Source organism: Orbicella franksi, chromosome 1 (genome assembly GCF_964199315.1).
Source record: "Orbicella franksi chromosome 1, jaOrbFran1.1, whole genome shotgun sequence".
In the NCBI taxonomy this organism is placed as follows: Eukaryota; Metazoa; Cnidaria; class Anthozoa; order Scleractinia; family Merulinidae; genus Orbicella; species Orbicella franksi.
In genome coordinates, this window is record NC_138145.1 from 10,081,412 (window position 1) to 10,096,463 (window position 15,052).

At 38.8% G+C, this 15,052-nt stretch overlaps 2 protein-coding genes across 3 annotated transcripts; one reads left to right on the top strand and one right to left on the bottom strand.

The window, feature by feature from the left end:
* The first annotated feature begins 229 nt into the window (after positions 1 to 229).
* LOC145489017 (cyclin-dependent kinase 9-like) lies at positions 230 to 4,512 on the top strand. Of its 2 annotated transcripts, none has more exons than XM_081467908.1 (4): positions 230 to 366; positions 690 to 774; positions 877 to 967; positions 2,719 to 4,512. In XM_081467908.1, the coding sequence occupies exons 2-4, from the start codon at positions 754 to 756 to the stop codon at positions 3,579 to 3,581; spliced, it is 975 nt and encodes a 324-aa protein (XP_081324034.1). In that variant the 5' UTR covers positions 230 to 366; positions 690 to 753; the 3' UTR covers positions 3,582 to 4,512. The 2 variants fall into 2 exon arrangements, with proteins under 2 accessions (XP_081324034.1, XP_081324042.1); XM_081467916.1 differs by lacking the exon at positions 230 to 366 and adding an exon at positions 390 to 620.
* A 98-nt stretch (positions 4,513 to 4,610) lies between these two features.
* Positions 4,611 to 13,360, bottom strand: LOC145489032 (tRNA wybutosine-synthesizing protein 3 homolog). Its single transcript, XM_081467928.1, has 8 exons — positions 13,097 to 13,360; positions 12,925 to 12,996; positions 11,176 to 11,274; positions 10,971 to 11,042; positions 10,246 to 10,314; positions 8,611 to 8,675; positions 6,273 to 6,340; positions 4,611 to 5,733 (listed from the first exon to the last, which is right to left on the bottom strand). The coding sequence occupies exons 1-8, from the start codon at positions 13,259 to 13,261 to the stop codon at positions 5,585 to 5,587; spliced, it is 759 nt and encodes a 252-aa protein (XP_081324054.1). The 5' UTR covers positions 13,262 to 13,360; the 3' UTR covers positions 4,611 to 5,584.
* Positions 13,361 to 15,052: the final 1,692 nt, after the last annotated feature.

The window sequence follows — 15,052 nt, forward strand, 5'->3', positions numbered from 1 at the left end:
GAACATAGAAAGGCGTTGTTTTCAGGGAAAGTCGGCGCGAGTTACGACATCATTTTTATCCCCAGTTGCGAATTTGTCGGTTTTAATCGGCTTAGGGAATATCGTTCCAGCAAATATGAGAGAAAAATTGGAAGTTGTTTTCGACAATTACGGACTGTCGTGGTCGGTACTGCAAAGAGCAACGCTTCGCCAGGAGAAGCAATTTTCGATCCAAAAAAGTGTCATTTTGCGATCCGATCGCCAAGCCCTAGCAAGATGAAGCATGGATAAAACGCATAAGTGTTCCAGGAGGGAGATTTTGTTCGAAAATTTCCACGCGTTTCTCAAGAAATGCAAATAGTGACGTCATAAGACGCCATTTTGAAGGTGAGTGCGTTGATTTCTGGGAAGGATTTTTTTCGCATCTTCTCATCCGGGAAACTTGCTTCCTGTGACCTTCATTTTACCGGCGTAAGGAGGACAACGTGGTTTAGTACGCGATTGTCTTTTCTTTGCCAAAACACACTTTTAAACACTCGTTATCGCATAATTGTAATGAGTAAAGACCTCTTGGACTACCCTTTCTGCCATGATGTCAACAAATACGAAAGGATGGTTAAAATTGGCCAAGGAACCTTCGGGTTTGTAGACTGTTCAGTCCGCCATTTTGATAGTTCGACTTTGTGTTGATGGTAAGAATTGTTTTGCAGCGAGGTGTTCAAGGCACGCAACCGAAAGAATCTTAAAGAAATCGTTGCCCTCAAGAAGGTCCTCATGGACAACGAGAAAGAAGGGGTATTTAATGTTCTTGTAGATACATGATTTGCTTGATTTAGTAGTGTTCCGTGCTTGTTTTGTAGTCACTGAACTTTTGGTGTTTTTTGCACCATTGTTCAGTTCCCGATCACCGCCCTTAGAGAGATTAAGATCCTTCAGTTGTTGAAACACGAGAATGTGGTGAACCTCTTGGAGATTTGTCGAACTAAAGGTAGGTAAAAATCGCTGGTCTATCTCAGTTACGTGATCATTATAATGTTATGTAATTGTATGCAAGGAAGTGACAATGCAGTTAAGGCATTGATGACATATTGTAAATACTGATGAACACTTCTGTGGGGTGGAGAGCCTGTTATACATGTTCTTTACTTTGGTGCTTTGCTTATTCTCAACTTGAAACTCAAATATATAATACCTGAATTGTAGAGACTACCTTCTCTAGTAAAAGAGTTCTAGTAATAATGGTGACTCTACAGTACTGGTGCAGTACTCTACCAACTGGGTTATCAAGCCACACTTAATTTGCAACTGCCTAAAATCATGTATGTAACTGTGATGATATATCTTTTTAAGTCCCCCCTGCAGTTCAAAAATATATATGAGGTTTCATGTGTTCCCTTGCATGCTTTCCCATCTTTGTGTACATTATGAGCTCACAACGTGACCAGCTCCCAGTTAGCTTGATAGCCCAGCTGGTATCTAGAGGACCACTCTAAAATCTCAATGCTCATGGATTTTAAACTTTTTCTTCCCATCTACCCTCTTGTGGATATCATCTTGCTGCCAAACCCCCAAAGGTATGAGGCAGTTTTTCCAAAATCAGCAGATAAAGACTCTTTGCCTGTTGTAATGTTGATGCCAATCTTGTCACAAAAACCTCCATGATGGAGGACCAGCATAATCAAAATGGTTACTATTCTTATACATGTACATTGCTTTGTAATAAATTACACAGAAAAAAAAAAACAAGATTTGCAAAGTCTAGTGTCCAGCAATCTTCACAGGTCCACTCCTTGTGGACCTCTTTTCCTCCTCTTGAGGCATTCCTCAGAAGAAAATGAGTGGCTTCAAAAATATCAAACTGACTTCTGAAGCAAAAATAATGATCATCGCCACAGTTAAAAGGGATTTTTGTGGTGAATAATTCAATCACTAAGTTTACAAATGTATGACTATGCAGGTATTTTTTTTCACTGACTTCTTAGCTTCCAGCCACAAAACAGTCCATTAAATAAACCTTCTGAACTAAATTAAAATAACGTTTCCAGGTTGAAGCTGCCTGATGAGGTTCTGCAGAAACTCAAACTCAAATTATTCAGGACTATTTTCTTACTAGTATACATTGTCATTCTCCAAAAGACCCATTTTTGGTCATCTCTGTATATTACAAAAAGGCATAGCTTAAATGATTCAGAACAACATCCAACAGACCAATTCTCTAACATTTTTTTATGTTCCTCCATATTTCTTTGTGTCGTTTAATTTGTATGAAACGGAGTGAACAAGATTTGAGTCCTTAAACTGAACTTTGTGCGGTGGCCTCATGGTTAGTGTGCTTGACTCCCGAATGAGTGGTCCAGGTTCAAGCCCTGGCGGGGAACATTGTGTTGTGTTCTTGGGCAAGACACTTTACTCTCACAGTGCCTCTCTCTACTGTGTACAAATGGGTACCGGCAAATTTAATGCTGGGGGTAACTTTGCAATGGACTAGCATCCCATCCCAGAGGTAGTACAAATACTAATTGCTTCATGTACAGAAACCAGGATAAGCTCTGGCCCAATGGGTGATTTGGCTTGTATGCAGACTTACCTTTTATGAAGTGAAATGCTGAACAATCCGACACAGACTAGTGATAGACAAACTTGTGTACTTGGTCATTGCATAGTATTGTAGAACAACTTTATTTAGATCACTTCTAATTAAATACTTAAAGCTATTTGTTTTTCTATTTTGTCTTGTAGCATCTCCTTATAATCGCAATAAAGGAAGTATCTACCTTGTGTTTGAGTTCTGTGAACATGACCTTGCTGGCCTTCTTAGCAACCACCAGATCAAGTTCTCATTGTCGGAGATGAAAAAAATGGTGCAAATGTTGCTGAATGCACTCTACTTCATTCACAGCAATAAAATACTCCACAGAGATATGAAAGCTGCAAACGTTCTCATTACTAAGAATGGTGTTCTGAAACTGGCTGACTTTGGTCTAGCTCGTGCTATTCATCTTAACAAAGAGCAATCTCAGCGTTACACCAACCGGGTAGTGACCCTTTGGTACAGGCCACCAGAGCTTTTGCTAGGGGAAAGAAATTATGGCCCTCCCATAGATCTGTGGGGGGCAGGCTGCATTATGGCAGAGCTGTGGACACGAACTCCCATCATGCAAGGAAACACTGAACAACACCAGTTGACTCTGATAAGTCATCTATGTGGCTCCATTGCACCTGATGTGTGGCCAGGGGTGGAAAAACTGGATCTGTTTACCAAGTTGACCCTCCCGCCAAATCAGAAAAGGCGTGTAAAGGAAAGACTACGTAGCTATGTTAAAGATCCCCTTGCTCTAGACCTGATTGACAAGATGTTGACTGTTGATCCAGGGCAAAGAATTGATGCAGATACAGCACTGAATCATGATTTTTTTTGGAGCGATCCCATGCCCACTGACCTCACGCGCACATTGAGTTCTGTAAATACGTCTATGTTTGAATTTCTGGCACCACCACATCGTGGGAGAGGTCAGGTACAGCCACAAGCTGCTGGGCAGGCTCGTGTGGGTCCAGCAAATCAGGCTAATGTTCAGAGTGGCACATTTGACAGGGTATTTTAAGTTTAAATTAACATTCACTTGACATTTTTTTGCATGCAGAGAAGTATATACTGTATTTATACTTGAATTTATAGCAAAAAAATAGACTGAAAAGTTCAAAAAAAGAAAAAAAAAAGAAAAAATTGTAAAAAGCTAAAAAACAAAACAAACAAAATACAAAACGAACTTACTCCTAAAAAACTTTAAAAAGAAGCAAAAAGAACAAAAATATGAAGGTCATGTGCTTTAATTTTAAGGCTTTGTTTCTTAAATCTACCGCATTGATTATCAATGCTAAAATACCTTGCCTTGGTTTTGGGAAGGCTTGGTACAGTTTTGTAGTTCTGTTGAAAGTCAATTTGAAGAGGATAGCTTGGACTGTTAATTAATTAACCTGTGGTCATAATCAGCTACAGGTCAGAATGCTACTGGAAAATTGTCATAATTTTGGGTATATGTAGACTGTGCAGAATAGAGTAAAATAGTTGTTTAGGCAGAAGTCATGAAAAGTTTTGCCAGACTTCTCATGCAAGGCTGTATCATTAGCCAAATGCATATCGGTTAATTTTAGTGTTAACAGAAAGCACTCGTCTGGTTCTTATCCCGACACTAATCATTTCAGTTGTGGTGAGGGAGTTTTATAGGTAAGCTAACAGCACTATTTTTGAAGGCGTCATTCAGTTTTCGTGAATTTTATTTTTCAAGTATTGCTTTGAGAATCAGGCATTGCTGCTATAAAGTGTTTTTTGTAATGGCAGTATTTCTCTCAGAATGGCATGTGCCAAAACACAATCAATTAAAGTGGATAATTTAATCAAGCCAGTGTAGTGATATGCGGTGAAAATATCATGTTTCATTAGTTTGAATATGGACAGTTTCCATTTTATATAAATCGATATCTTAGGGATGTATGTCGCTGCCAAAAAAGAAAACGAAAAAAAAAAACAGAAAACATTGTCCAAGGTAGATGGATAAGTGCCACTGATAGAATAAGATGTGGTTGTACTAGTAACATAAAAAAAACTGTAGTAATAAATAAACAAGGCATAACAGTTGTAATTGCATTGATGAGGTTCCTTAGTTGATAATGATTCCTTAGTTGCTGTGATTCCAGGTAATGCTATGCCAGTTTTTGAATAGTCTGAGCAAAATAATGTGCTACACTAATTCATCAAGCCCTGGTTGTTCAGAGGCTGGATAACGCTATCAGCTGGATAAATCATTATCCAGTGAATAGCGTGGTTTGTTTTGTTAACGCTTATCTGCTGGATAGTGATTTATCCGGTAGATTATACAACTTTTGAACAACCTGGGCCAGTACCACTTCATCACCCAGCACAAGGCATCCATTTCTTCAGGCTATTGTTTTGTAAAAAATAAATTAATAAATAAGGATTAGGATGATCAAAACCCTTCAGCACTTGAAAGATAACCAAACTTTCTATTTGTGTTTCCTCCAGTACAAAAAGTTACTGAACTGTCTAGCTTACATTTGATTTGGGACTAGTCTGATGCACTCTCTGACTGGGGCACAATGTTATCCTATTTAGTAGGTCCATTTTCCTGATTTCTGTTCAGGACCAGTAGGAAGCACATGACACACAGCAAATTCAAATGTCCAGAAACCTGTTTTTATTGGATCTGAACACTGTTTTCTGCATGGAAATAGATATCTTTATGGCAGCTAGACAGGGTCTGTCCACTGTCAAAACACTTATTCAAAATGAAATGGTATCCTAGGTAAGGTTTTTCTTTATTTTTTACTTCTCCAAGAAGTTACTGAAGAACTGTTTTGCCAAGCAACTCTTGCACAAGGTCATGCAAGTTGCAAGTGATAGTTTTCAGTCCTTTGCATTTTGTGACTGTGGCATGTCGCTGGCATGTCTGGCAGTGTCAGTTGTCTTGATAGTGTCTGATGTGCACACCCTGGCTCATCTGTTTGAAGATGTCTGTAAAAGAACTCGAGAGGCTTTGCCCATTGTCATTCCGACTTCAACCTTCATAAAGTTACCCCATGCGCCTGTTCAGGACACTCCTCCATAAAAGGACACTAAGCAATCCAGTGCATCATCATCGTCGGACCGCTTTGGAGTATCTAAATTTGATTGCTGAGAGGTTACATGCACCAGTGCCAATTCATTCTGCTTAATACCCTTTATTTTTGGTGTCCTCCCTAAAGAAAGAAACATCAATTAAATTAACCTGAACAAATAAAAGTTCCAAGTGTTAGATGTCAACACTAAGTCTGCAAAGTGTTGTAACCATACATATTATTATAGTGTGGATGCAGCAATTTAGACCCCTATTGCAAATAAGAAAGTAATCTGTCCATGTCAGTTGCCATCTCCATGCAGATATTACCTCAATTATGGCTAAACACACTATCCTTCCTTGACGGTAGAAACTGCATGTTCATGGAGGAGGCTTTTTCAGTTGCAGGGTTACCCCAAACATTACCACTTCACACCTGTAGAGAGGCATTGAGTGCAAGTTGTCTTGCCCAGGAACACAGTGCAAGAAGACTTAACTTGCCTGGGCGAGACATTTCAGTTTTACAATGCCTTCCTATCAGGTGTAGAAATGGACATGTTTGGGGGTAACCTTACAGTGGCATTCCCAGTGCAGTAGAAGAATCGTCTCTTTCTGTGAATTAAACCAGAGATAAGCATGGATGTTATACGCCACTAGCCTATAGTAGTAGTATGATTGTACCTGTTTTCTGAAGAGTGCAGTTACTATCATCACATTCACTCAACAACTGCCTCAGATTTTCAAAAAATCTGAAACAAAAAACCACAGGCATTGAATTACTAAAAACACCACACAAATCTGACATTTAGAAGAATCGCAAAAGTATTAACCCTTGAGACAATAATTATCAGGATGCACTTTTTTCCACATCGTTCTCCATACGTTTACTAAACTGTGGTACTGGTGAGGACTAGTTGTCATAATCAATACTATTGACACCATTTTACTCTGAGATCATATCCTTTATTCTCATGAACTTAAAGTGAATTATTTTAAGGAGAAATAAGATAAAAGAGATAAAAACTTTCTCTGGTAAAATTGTTTAAAGTTGTGAGCTTTCAACAGCCAGTCTGCTGTCTTCGACGGACAAAAATGAAATGATAAAAAATGTGCCATTAGATTGGAACGCGGTGTTAATGCGATCAATTTCACGTGGCTACCCACAAAAAGTCACTGCTGATATCATAAGAAAGAAATCTTCGACTCCTCCAACACCTTCACCTGAAGAACTAGTTGGGATGTTCTTCAGTTGGGCTGACCGAACGAATAGTCAGAGCTTCGCGGTCCTTCCCTACATCAAAGGTATTACCGAGCCTCTTTCTAGAATTCTCAAAAGTCGTGATATTCGAGTAACGATAGTCTCCCTGTTCCCAAGTTTCGACCTCGGATCGACCACCAGTGCAATGTTGTTTACAAAATCCCTTGTGGGTCTTGTCCCTGGAGTTATATCGGCGAGACAAAAAGATCGTTTAGTACAAGGCGAAAAGAACATATCAGAAATACTAAACAATGTGCTAAAGGCTCCAATGTAGCGAAACATGCCTGGACGTTCGATCATACCATCGACTTTAACAATGCTGAGATAATTGACAAAGGCAACAGCCGCATTAGAAAGACGCTGGAATCCTGGCACACAGCGAAAACGGTCGAGGCCGACAACAATTTGTGCCCTCTGCCGGGACAATGTAACATTCTTTTAAACAAACACTAATTTTGCACTTTTAGCATTCTCACATTCTTTCACACGTATTCTATTTAATATATGCCATTCGCTTGTTATATTCAAAAACTTTTAGGTCTATTTTATCGGGTACCCCGAAAACACTGACCCCCAGTCCGCGGACCCCCACTACGGACCGGGGGTCCGTTTCTCGAAAGCCCCGGAAACTTTTCGGGCCAGGAAAGCCATAGCAAAATCTCGAACGTTACGATTACAGAACTGTTTTATTTACGTATTCTTAATATGAACAGAGGTTCCCTTCATGCAAGAAGTTTCAGGCGTATACACTTCTCCGTTTGTAGATACAGATGAACTAATAATGGCTTTACGGGCCCGAAAAGTTTCCGGGGCTTTCGAGAAACGGGCCCCCTGGATTCAGGCTCGGATGCAATTTAAATCATTGCACATTGCTATTTCCTTTGCTGTGGCCATAAAATATACGAAAGACGCGTACGGTGAAGCCTCCGGGAAGCCTCGAAATTTGTGCTCTTTCCCCTCTGCCATTTTGTTCAGCCCATTTTCCCGTGGGTTCGTGAACTCATTCCAGGCTTCACAATTTGCTCAGCGGAATAATAGATACAAACAACAATTAACGGCCTAAAACTATGTCTTCCATAGCCAGATTGAGCCACGAATGGAAGGTAAGAACTTTCCTTCTTACCATTGGCATTTCCTTACGCTGAAAACAGCTTTTAGGCATTTTTTGGGGGGGGGAGGGGTGGGGGAGGGGTGGGGGGTTGAGGTGTTAAAAACGCGAGTCTGTTGCATTTGCACAGTGTAACACTCAAAAAATCACCGACACAAGTCTGAATCTATTAGACAATCCATAAGTGAAATCTTTATTTATTATTTTTACACTATTTTAGGATGGTCCGTAGAGGGGGTCCATAGGGGTAGTCCATGGACTGGTCCGTAGGGTAGTCCGCGGACCCGGTCCGTTGTGGGGGTCCGCGGACCGGGGGTCAGTGTTTTTGGGTCACCCCTATTTTATCATTTCATTTTTGTCCATCGAAGACAGCAGACTGGCTGTTGAAAGCTCACAACTTTAAACAATTTTACCAGAGAACGTTTTTTACGTCTTTTATAATGAATCCTGGTATCGGATCTTCAATATTTTGAGAAATAAGATGCTCGTCACTCTTAGGGGTTACTAACTAGCCTGCGATCAGGCGTTCTTTACCATTAAAATAAGTATACATACGTCATTCAGAGGGTTTGAACGCAAGTTCAAGCCAGAAAGTGATAGTTTTTAATAAACGGAAACTAGTTAAGGTAAGAGACTATTGATAAAGAATGCACCTGTTTATCCTTCTTTGATTTTCCTCAAGTTTCTTGTTGGCAGCATTCACCAGGAACTCTATATACTGAATGTAAGAAACAACATAGTAAGGGGTCTCATTACTTTGCAGGGTTCATACAGGTCATGGAAAACCTGGAAAGTCATGGAATTTGTTATTTGAATTTCCAGGCCTGGAAAGTGATGGAATTTAAGTGAAGGTCATGGAAAGTCATGGAAAAGCAATATGCTTGGCAAAAAGTTATTTTAAAAATTGAAAAGATAACAAGAGTCAGAAACAGGCTTTCATTTCAGTAGATTTAGACACAAGCACACATTTTATGCATTATAATGCTGGAAAATATGTTAAATGATTGTTTTGATACTGCTGTGAGAATAACTGCTTACCTTTGGTCATGGAAAATGCAGAAAAGTCATGGAAAAGGTCACAGAAAGTCATGGAATTTTAAAAGCTTCAAAGAGTATGAACCCTGCTTTGTTTATACAGTGAAACCTCTATTAAGCGGACACCCTTGGGACCTTCCCAAGTGTCCGCTTAATAGAGGGTGTCCGCTTAATAAAGGTTTATAACAATTGTGCAATGTTTGTTAACAATTAACATTCAACCCCTCTGTACTGTAATAAAGTTCCAGGTTGTTAACGAAGCTATCCAGAGTTCAAGTTCGTCAGCTTTCATTACCAACTTTAACTTGTTTGTAGTAATGCCCTTTCGATAAAGCAACGATAATAAGGGTACATTTAATCAACCATTTCAAGGATGTAATCATGCCACATTGTCAATTCAGTCTGGTGTCCGCTTAATAGAGGTTTTTAACACTAGAAATTAGCCAAATACAATTTATTTTAGTGTCCGTGTCCACTTAATAGAGGTGTCTGCTGAATAGGGGTTTGTTATAAAAGGAAATATAACACGTTAATTTCCGGACCAGGCTAAGTGTCTGCTTAAAGGATGTCTGCTTAATTGGGGGTCTGCTTAAAATAGGTTTCACTGTGTCTTGCAAAAACAAAATCAGTGATAACATTTCTCTTCACACAAGTTAAAATTTATTTAAGCGCTAAAATGTGATCAGTTGTACAAAGTGATATAACAAAGAAAGTAGAAATTATCGGGGGGGGGGGGGTACTCCTATACAAGGAGATGCTCTCCCCAAAAGAGGTACCTTTTTCAGGCTTCAGGTAATTAAAAAGGCAGGGATTTTACAACTTGAGGTATATGAAAGGGTACTAGGGAAATCTGTCATTTAGGTATTTAAAAGGGACTTCAGTTAAAATATTTTGAGCAGATGCACCTTACAGCTGTATCATTCATTCAATTTATTAATAAGCTCTACATCATTAATTTCATTTCAATGGTTTAGAAAAGAGATTCAATGTTCTAAAGTAGGTATGCAAAAAGAGTACCTGTTTTCAATAAAAGCAAACAAAAGGGGTAACTTTTCTGTCAAAATGGTATACAAAAGGGTAAGGGGTTGGACCTTGGGATGGAGCCTCCCCGTATAAAACTTTGCAGAGTAACCCCCCCCCCCCCCCCCCCAGGCGCTACTAGCCCTCAGTTCACCCTGCTTACCTACTTCAGCTATAAGAAGGTAACAAATAAAATAGGAGATTTTGCTGCAAAAAAATTCCACTTTGATTACCTTGTAAGAGACCATAAGTTCTCCCTTATGAGCAAGTGGCACTTCCAAACTTTGCGTACTTCTTACTGCCTGAAATAAACAGAGAAAAATAATACTCTTCACAAACTATGCAAAAATAGTATTCATCAATTCAAATCAAAAGATTTTGTCATTGAGCACTCACTTCAGTCAGAAATACCTACAGAAAAATCCAAGATTTTAACAGAATTTTCCCTTATAGCTGGCAGGAGGATGTAGAAGAATCCTTGGACCATCACAAAAGTTCAACCTGATGCATATGAGCAAATTTGCTCATTTTGCATTTGGCTGACGTAAAGTTGGATGTTAGTCAATCTCCTGTCAGTGACCACCTTGTAAATTAGTGTGGCCCCTTTTTTATTACTAACACTTATCTATCTTTTTAAGCCCAAACAAAACTTAGGTCAGTCATTTCCTTTAATTATAAAACCTCTTTTATTCAACAATCCTGTTTAAAATATGATCAGTTTTGGTGTTCTGATGGTGGTACACCACACAATGGAGGAGTAAGAGTCCCATTGTAGTATTACTATGTAAGGATATCCATCAGAGCTGGAAGAATAAAGAAACTTACCGGTAATAGGTCTCTAGGATCTTAACTGACAGTTTGATCTATATTTTGTTTTTAACTTTCAATCTCATTAGATTAGCACACAGTTATAAGCTGTATAATAATAAAAACTTTATTTGAGTGTCTAGTTACGCACCACTATCACATTGGCCTTCTTGCCAATGACAATTCCAGAATTTTTGAAACCAGATGTGAGGGCCACTTTAAGCTACAAAAGAAAATAAGAAAGAATTTTGATTCTTTTTATATTAATTTTATTTAAATTTTCAGTTCTACTATGATTTAAATTACGACACAATCAATTTATGATAAAAGTACATAACATTACTAATATTTCTTACCATTTGTTGTCCAGCGACAAGGTCTTTGCACTGAACATGCAAAACAAATGGTTCAAACTTGAACACAGCACTTCCAACACAGCCTTTCAAGGATTTAACCTAGTGGTGAATAAAAAGGCAGGTTGATTTGAACTTCAGTAACTCTAAGAGATATACTATGGTAAAATTTCAAAAGTAACAGCCTCCAAAACTAGCGACCCCCCTAAGTAATGTTAAAAAATTATGCCTGCTAATGAAACCTGAAAGCAACAATCCTTCAAAAGTACTGACACATTTTCGGAACTGTTTTAATTTACACATTTCTTTCTTTTATTTAATAAAAAGAGCTTACTGGTAGTTGTGCCAGCTTTAAACAAACCTTTTGGCTCCCCAAAAGTAATGTGCTCCAGAAGGTTAGGACCCTTCAAAAGTAGCAAGCCCCAAAACCTGCTTATTCCAAAAGTCATGGGAAGGGTCATTACTTCTGGAAATTGACAGTAGTCTGGTCCATGTGAAGTTTATATGAAATAATTCATATATGAACTCCATGTTGGCTCCTTCTTGTCTTACAAGAGACAGAACACGCAATGATAGAACACTGCCCCACAAACCTATTGTTTTCATTGTTTTCCACATTCTTTTTTTCCTTTTGCTCTCCATTGTTTTACAACACTGCATCTTCTACACCAAGTAAGAGTCTACAAGTTCATGTAAATTATAGCCTGACTATCAGTAAACAGATGTCAATTATCACAAATAGACTCATTAAATTTTTATTTCTTGTGTTAATCTCAAGATAGATATATCAGACCCCAGTCGAAAGAGATCCTAACTAAGGACTAACTACAGCATAACCTAACTAACTGAGAGCAACTTAGAACTGCAGAATACTTATTTAAAGTGTCTCTGGATTTTATTTGTAAATATTACTCCTCCTCAGGCTTTTACAGTTGTGTGGGTGTGATGAGCTGGGTACAAAGTGCAAGCAAGCTTCGAACAAGTGCAAAACACACATAAGGGGTGACAGGTAGGAGACTGCACCTCATCTCTTGGGGTGTCCAATTGATGAAATAAACCATTGATGACTATCGATACCAAATGATACCAATCAATAGACCATTTTACAGTTGTCTGCTCGGTGACCTGGCCTCTGTATGACAGCAAGGCTAGAGTTGACCTTGTTTTGATACAGACCTCAGTGCTTTTGTTGTGTAAAACAAGTTGTTCTGATGCTAACTAGGTGCATTTACATTACAAAAGCAGTGAGGTCTGTATCAAAACAAGGTCAACTCTAGCCTCGCTGCCATACAAAGGTCAGGTCACTGAGCAGACAACTGTAAAATGGTCTATTAGTAACTTTAAATGAGTTTCCACACTGTCTCTTTTTCTTGTATGCTAAGTGAATCGCTCACCAACATTTTTTTAATTTGGTCAACATTTACAAGAACACTCAAGAAGAACAGTTACTAACAGTGGTATGAGGATGTGCAACATGGCATATGCTTTGTGTTGAGAAGTCTGGGTGTGACATATTTTGCTAATTGATGAACGGCTTTTGTGTGACGTGACCATTGATTGATCATCTATTGACCGATACCAGTGGATGCCAATTAACTAATTTTATGGATTGATATCGATTGATCGATTGCTTTTCCAATCATCGATTTCCATCGATTGGGGCTCCATTGCATACTGATCGCTTCAACTGATCACCAAATATGTGACACACGTGGTATGCAGGTTATGTTCCAGGGTTATGTATATACTTACAACTTCTTCTTCTGTTGCTGTACTGTGGGTAACATAAAGCCACTCGCAATGCTTCTTTTTCTGATCTGCAAGCTGATAAATTGTAATTTTTCAGTTAAATCTGAGTCTCTGAGATGCATCACCCAAAACAAAATACATACATACTGGTATATTCTATCCCCTCATAGCTAACCTCGGAGAAAACTGAAATCCTTCCAGAGCAGGAGCTTGTGGTAAAATAATCATCTTTAGCATTAATGTATTGTACTAAGTCCACGATTTGGTCATCAATGCTTCCTTTCTTACTAAGATCCACCTGCGAAAGACAAGACGCTTTTTGCTCCTCGAAGGCGGCCATTTTGAATTTTTCTTACAGGAAATGCTGCTGAGATTTGAAACCGTGGGCTCTCAGAAGACATTTGGCGCCATTTTGACAGGTCTTCGTCTTTAATCAGGCACCTCGTAAATCTGACATTTTCCTTAAAATTATGCTACGAAGAAAGCCCACTCGGATAGAACTGAAAGGAGAGGACGTAGAAGAATACGAGAAAGCAAAAAAGATGTGGACGAAGGATACAAAGAAAGACGATGAGGATGTTAAAGCTCAGAGCTTGCTTGATGATTCTCTTCTGGCGTTGAATGATCCAAAGAGGATTTCGAAAATTCACGAGCGAATAGGATACAAGCCTGAGACTGTACCTAGCGACGGAACAACGACATTCCATTCTTAGCAAGTAGCAAAACAGCTTATTGATTCCAACGACAGTTATAGTTCTGTGTTTGCCAATGTGACCATAGTAAAGATCTCACCAGACGATCCCAGGCTTATGCAGTAGCCGAAATTGTGTGTACAAAGGTAATTTTTTACTGAACGGAACTACAAGGGACCGGCGGAAGATCTGGGAGATGTTTGGGAGATGGGAGATGGGAGATGTTTGGGACATGGATATGGCGAGTAAATGATTGTCGAAGGTATCATAAACTGAGACTAATAGAGACAGTCTCAGTGTAAGCAGTTATAAACGAGACAAGGGAGGTTAACCCGATTCCGGGACCTGATTGCAGGTTGGAATGAACTGGCTAATTTGTACAGAGGACAGAGGGATATTCAGCCTAATACATTGACCAATGCCAGAAATTATCTTAGCCAGAGAGAGAGTGAGAAAATAAACCTGCCCAATCACTCCAAGTATCTTTGTATAAAGCTATATATAAGCTTACTCCTTTCTTACCACTGTGTGTGGGATGAAGAAAGATGCTGGGATTGGTTTTGCAGTTTTTTAAGGCCTTTTCACAGTTAAATGTAATAATCGCTAGCTTCCCCCTGAAATCAACCCTGGTGCTGACCTAAGCAACATGTCTAAGAATACCATATATTCTTACTAATTTCATTAGACTCTTGTAAGTTGCTCAAGCCCAGCATTATTAAGTGAGGGTTTTTTTTCATAACTATTTTTGACAGCCATTCATCTTTTCATTATACAAGAGCCTATCACACCGCAACAAAGTGCTTGAGGGGTTCATTTACTACTTGGATTTGTTTCTCGGTAGCCCCGAGTTCAAATCTTTGGCCACGCTTATAAATAGCCAACTGGTTTGCCAGTTGGGATTCTTAACAATGTTATGTTGAATTTGAATTATTTTGTTTCAGTTGTTTGCTTGGCCCACTAGCACTTGTGCTATAAGCATTGCCGAGGGTAAAATAAAAGTTTAATTTTAATTAATTTACCACTCTATCTTGGAGCCTGGTAATTTTTTTCCTGAACCAGCTTTTCATTTGTAAAATGCAATACAGGGATATTACATGAAAATTCAAATATTTACCTGGGTAGAATTAATTTGAAGACTATGTTAGCAGGTCAAAAGATAGGGTGAAAAGAATCTCTGAGACTGTTACAACTAGGGATTAATGGGGATTTCTGAAAGGGAAAGTAATGTAAACCTAGTTCCTTTGCTTTATAACTAAGATTCCAATACTCAAAATTCATAAATATTGGTTTGCCCTTGAAACATTCCACCTTGTTGAGCTTGGGTAGACCCCAGGAAAAAAATCATGTAAAGAATTGAACAAAAAAATATAAATAATTTTTATTTTGTAAACAACAAAACATATCAAATTGTCATGACAGGATAGTCTGTCCACAGATGT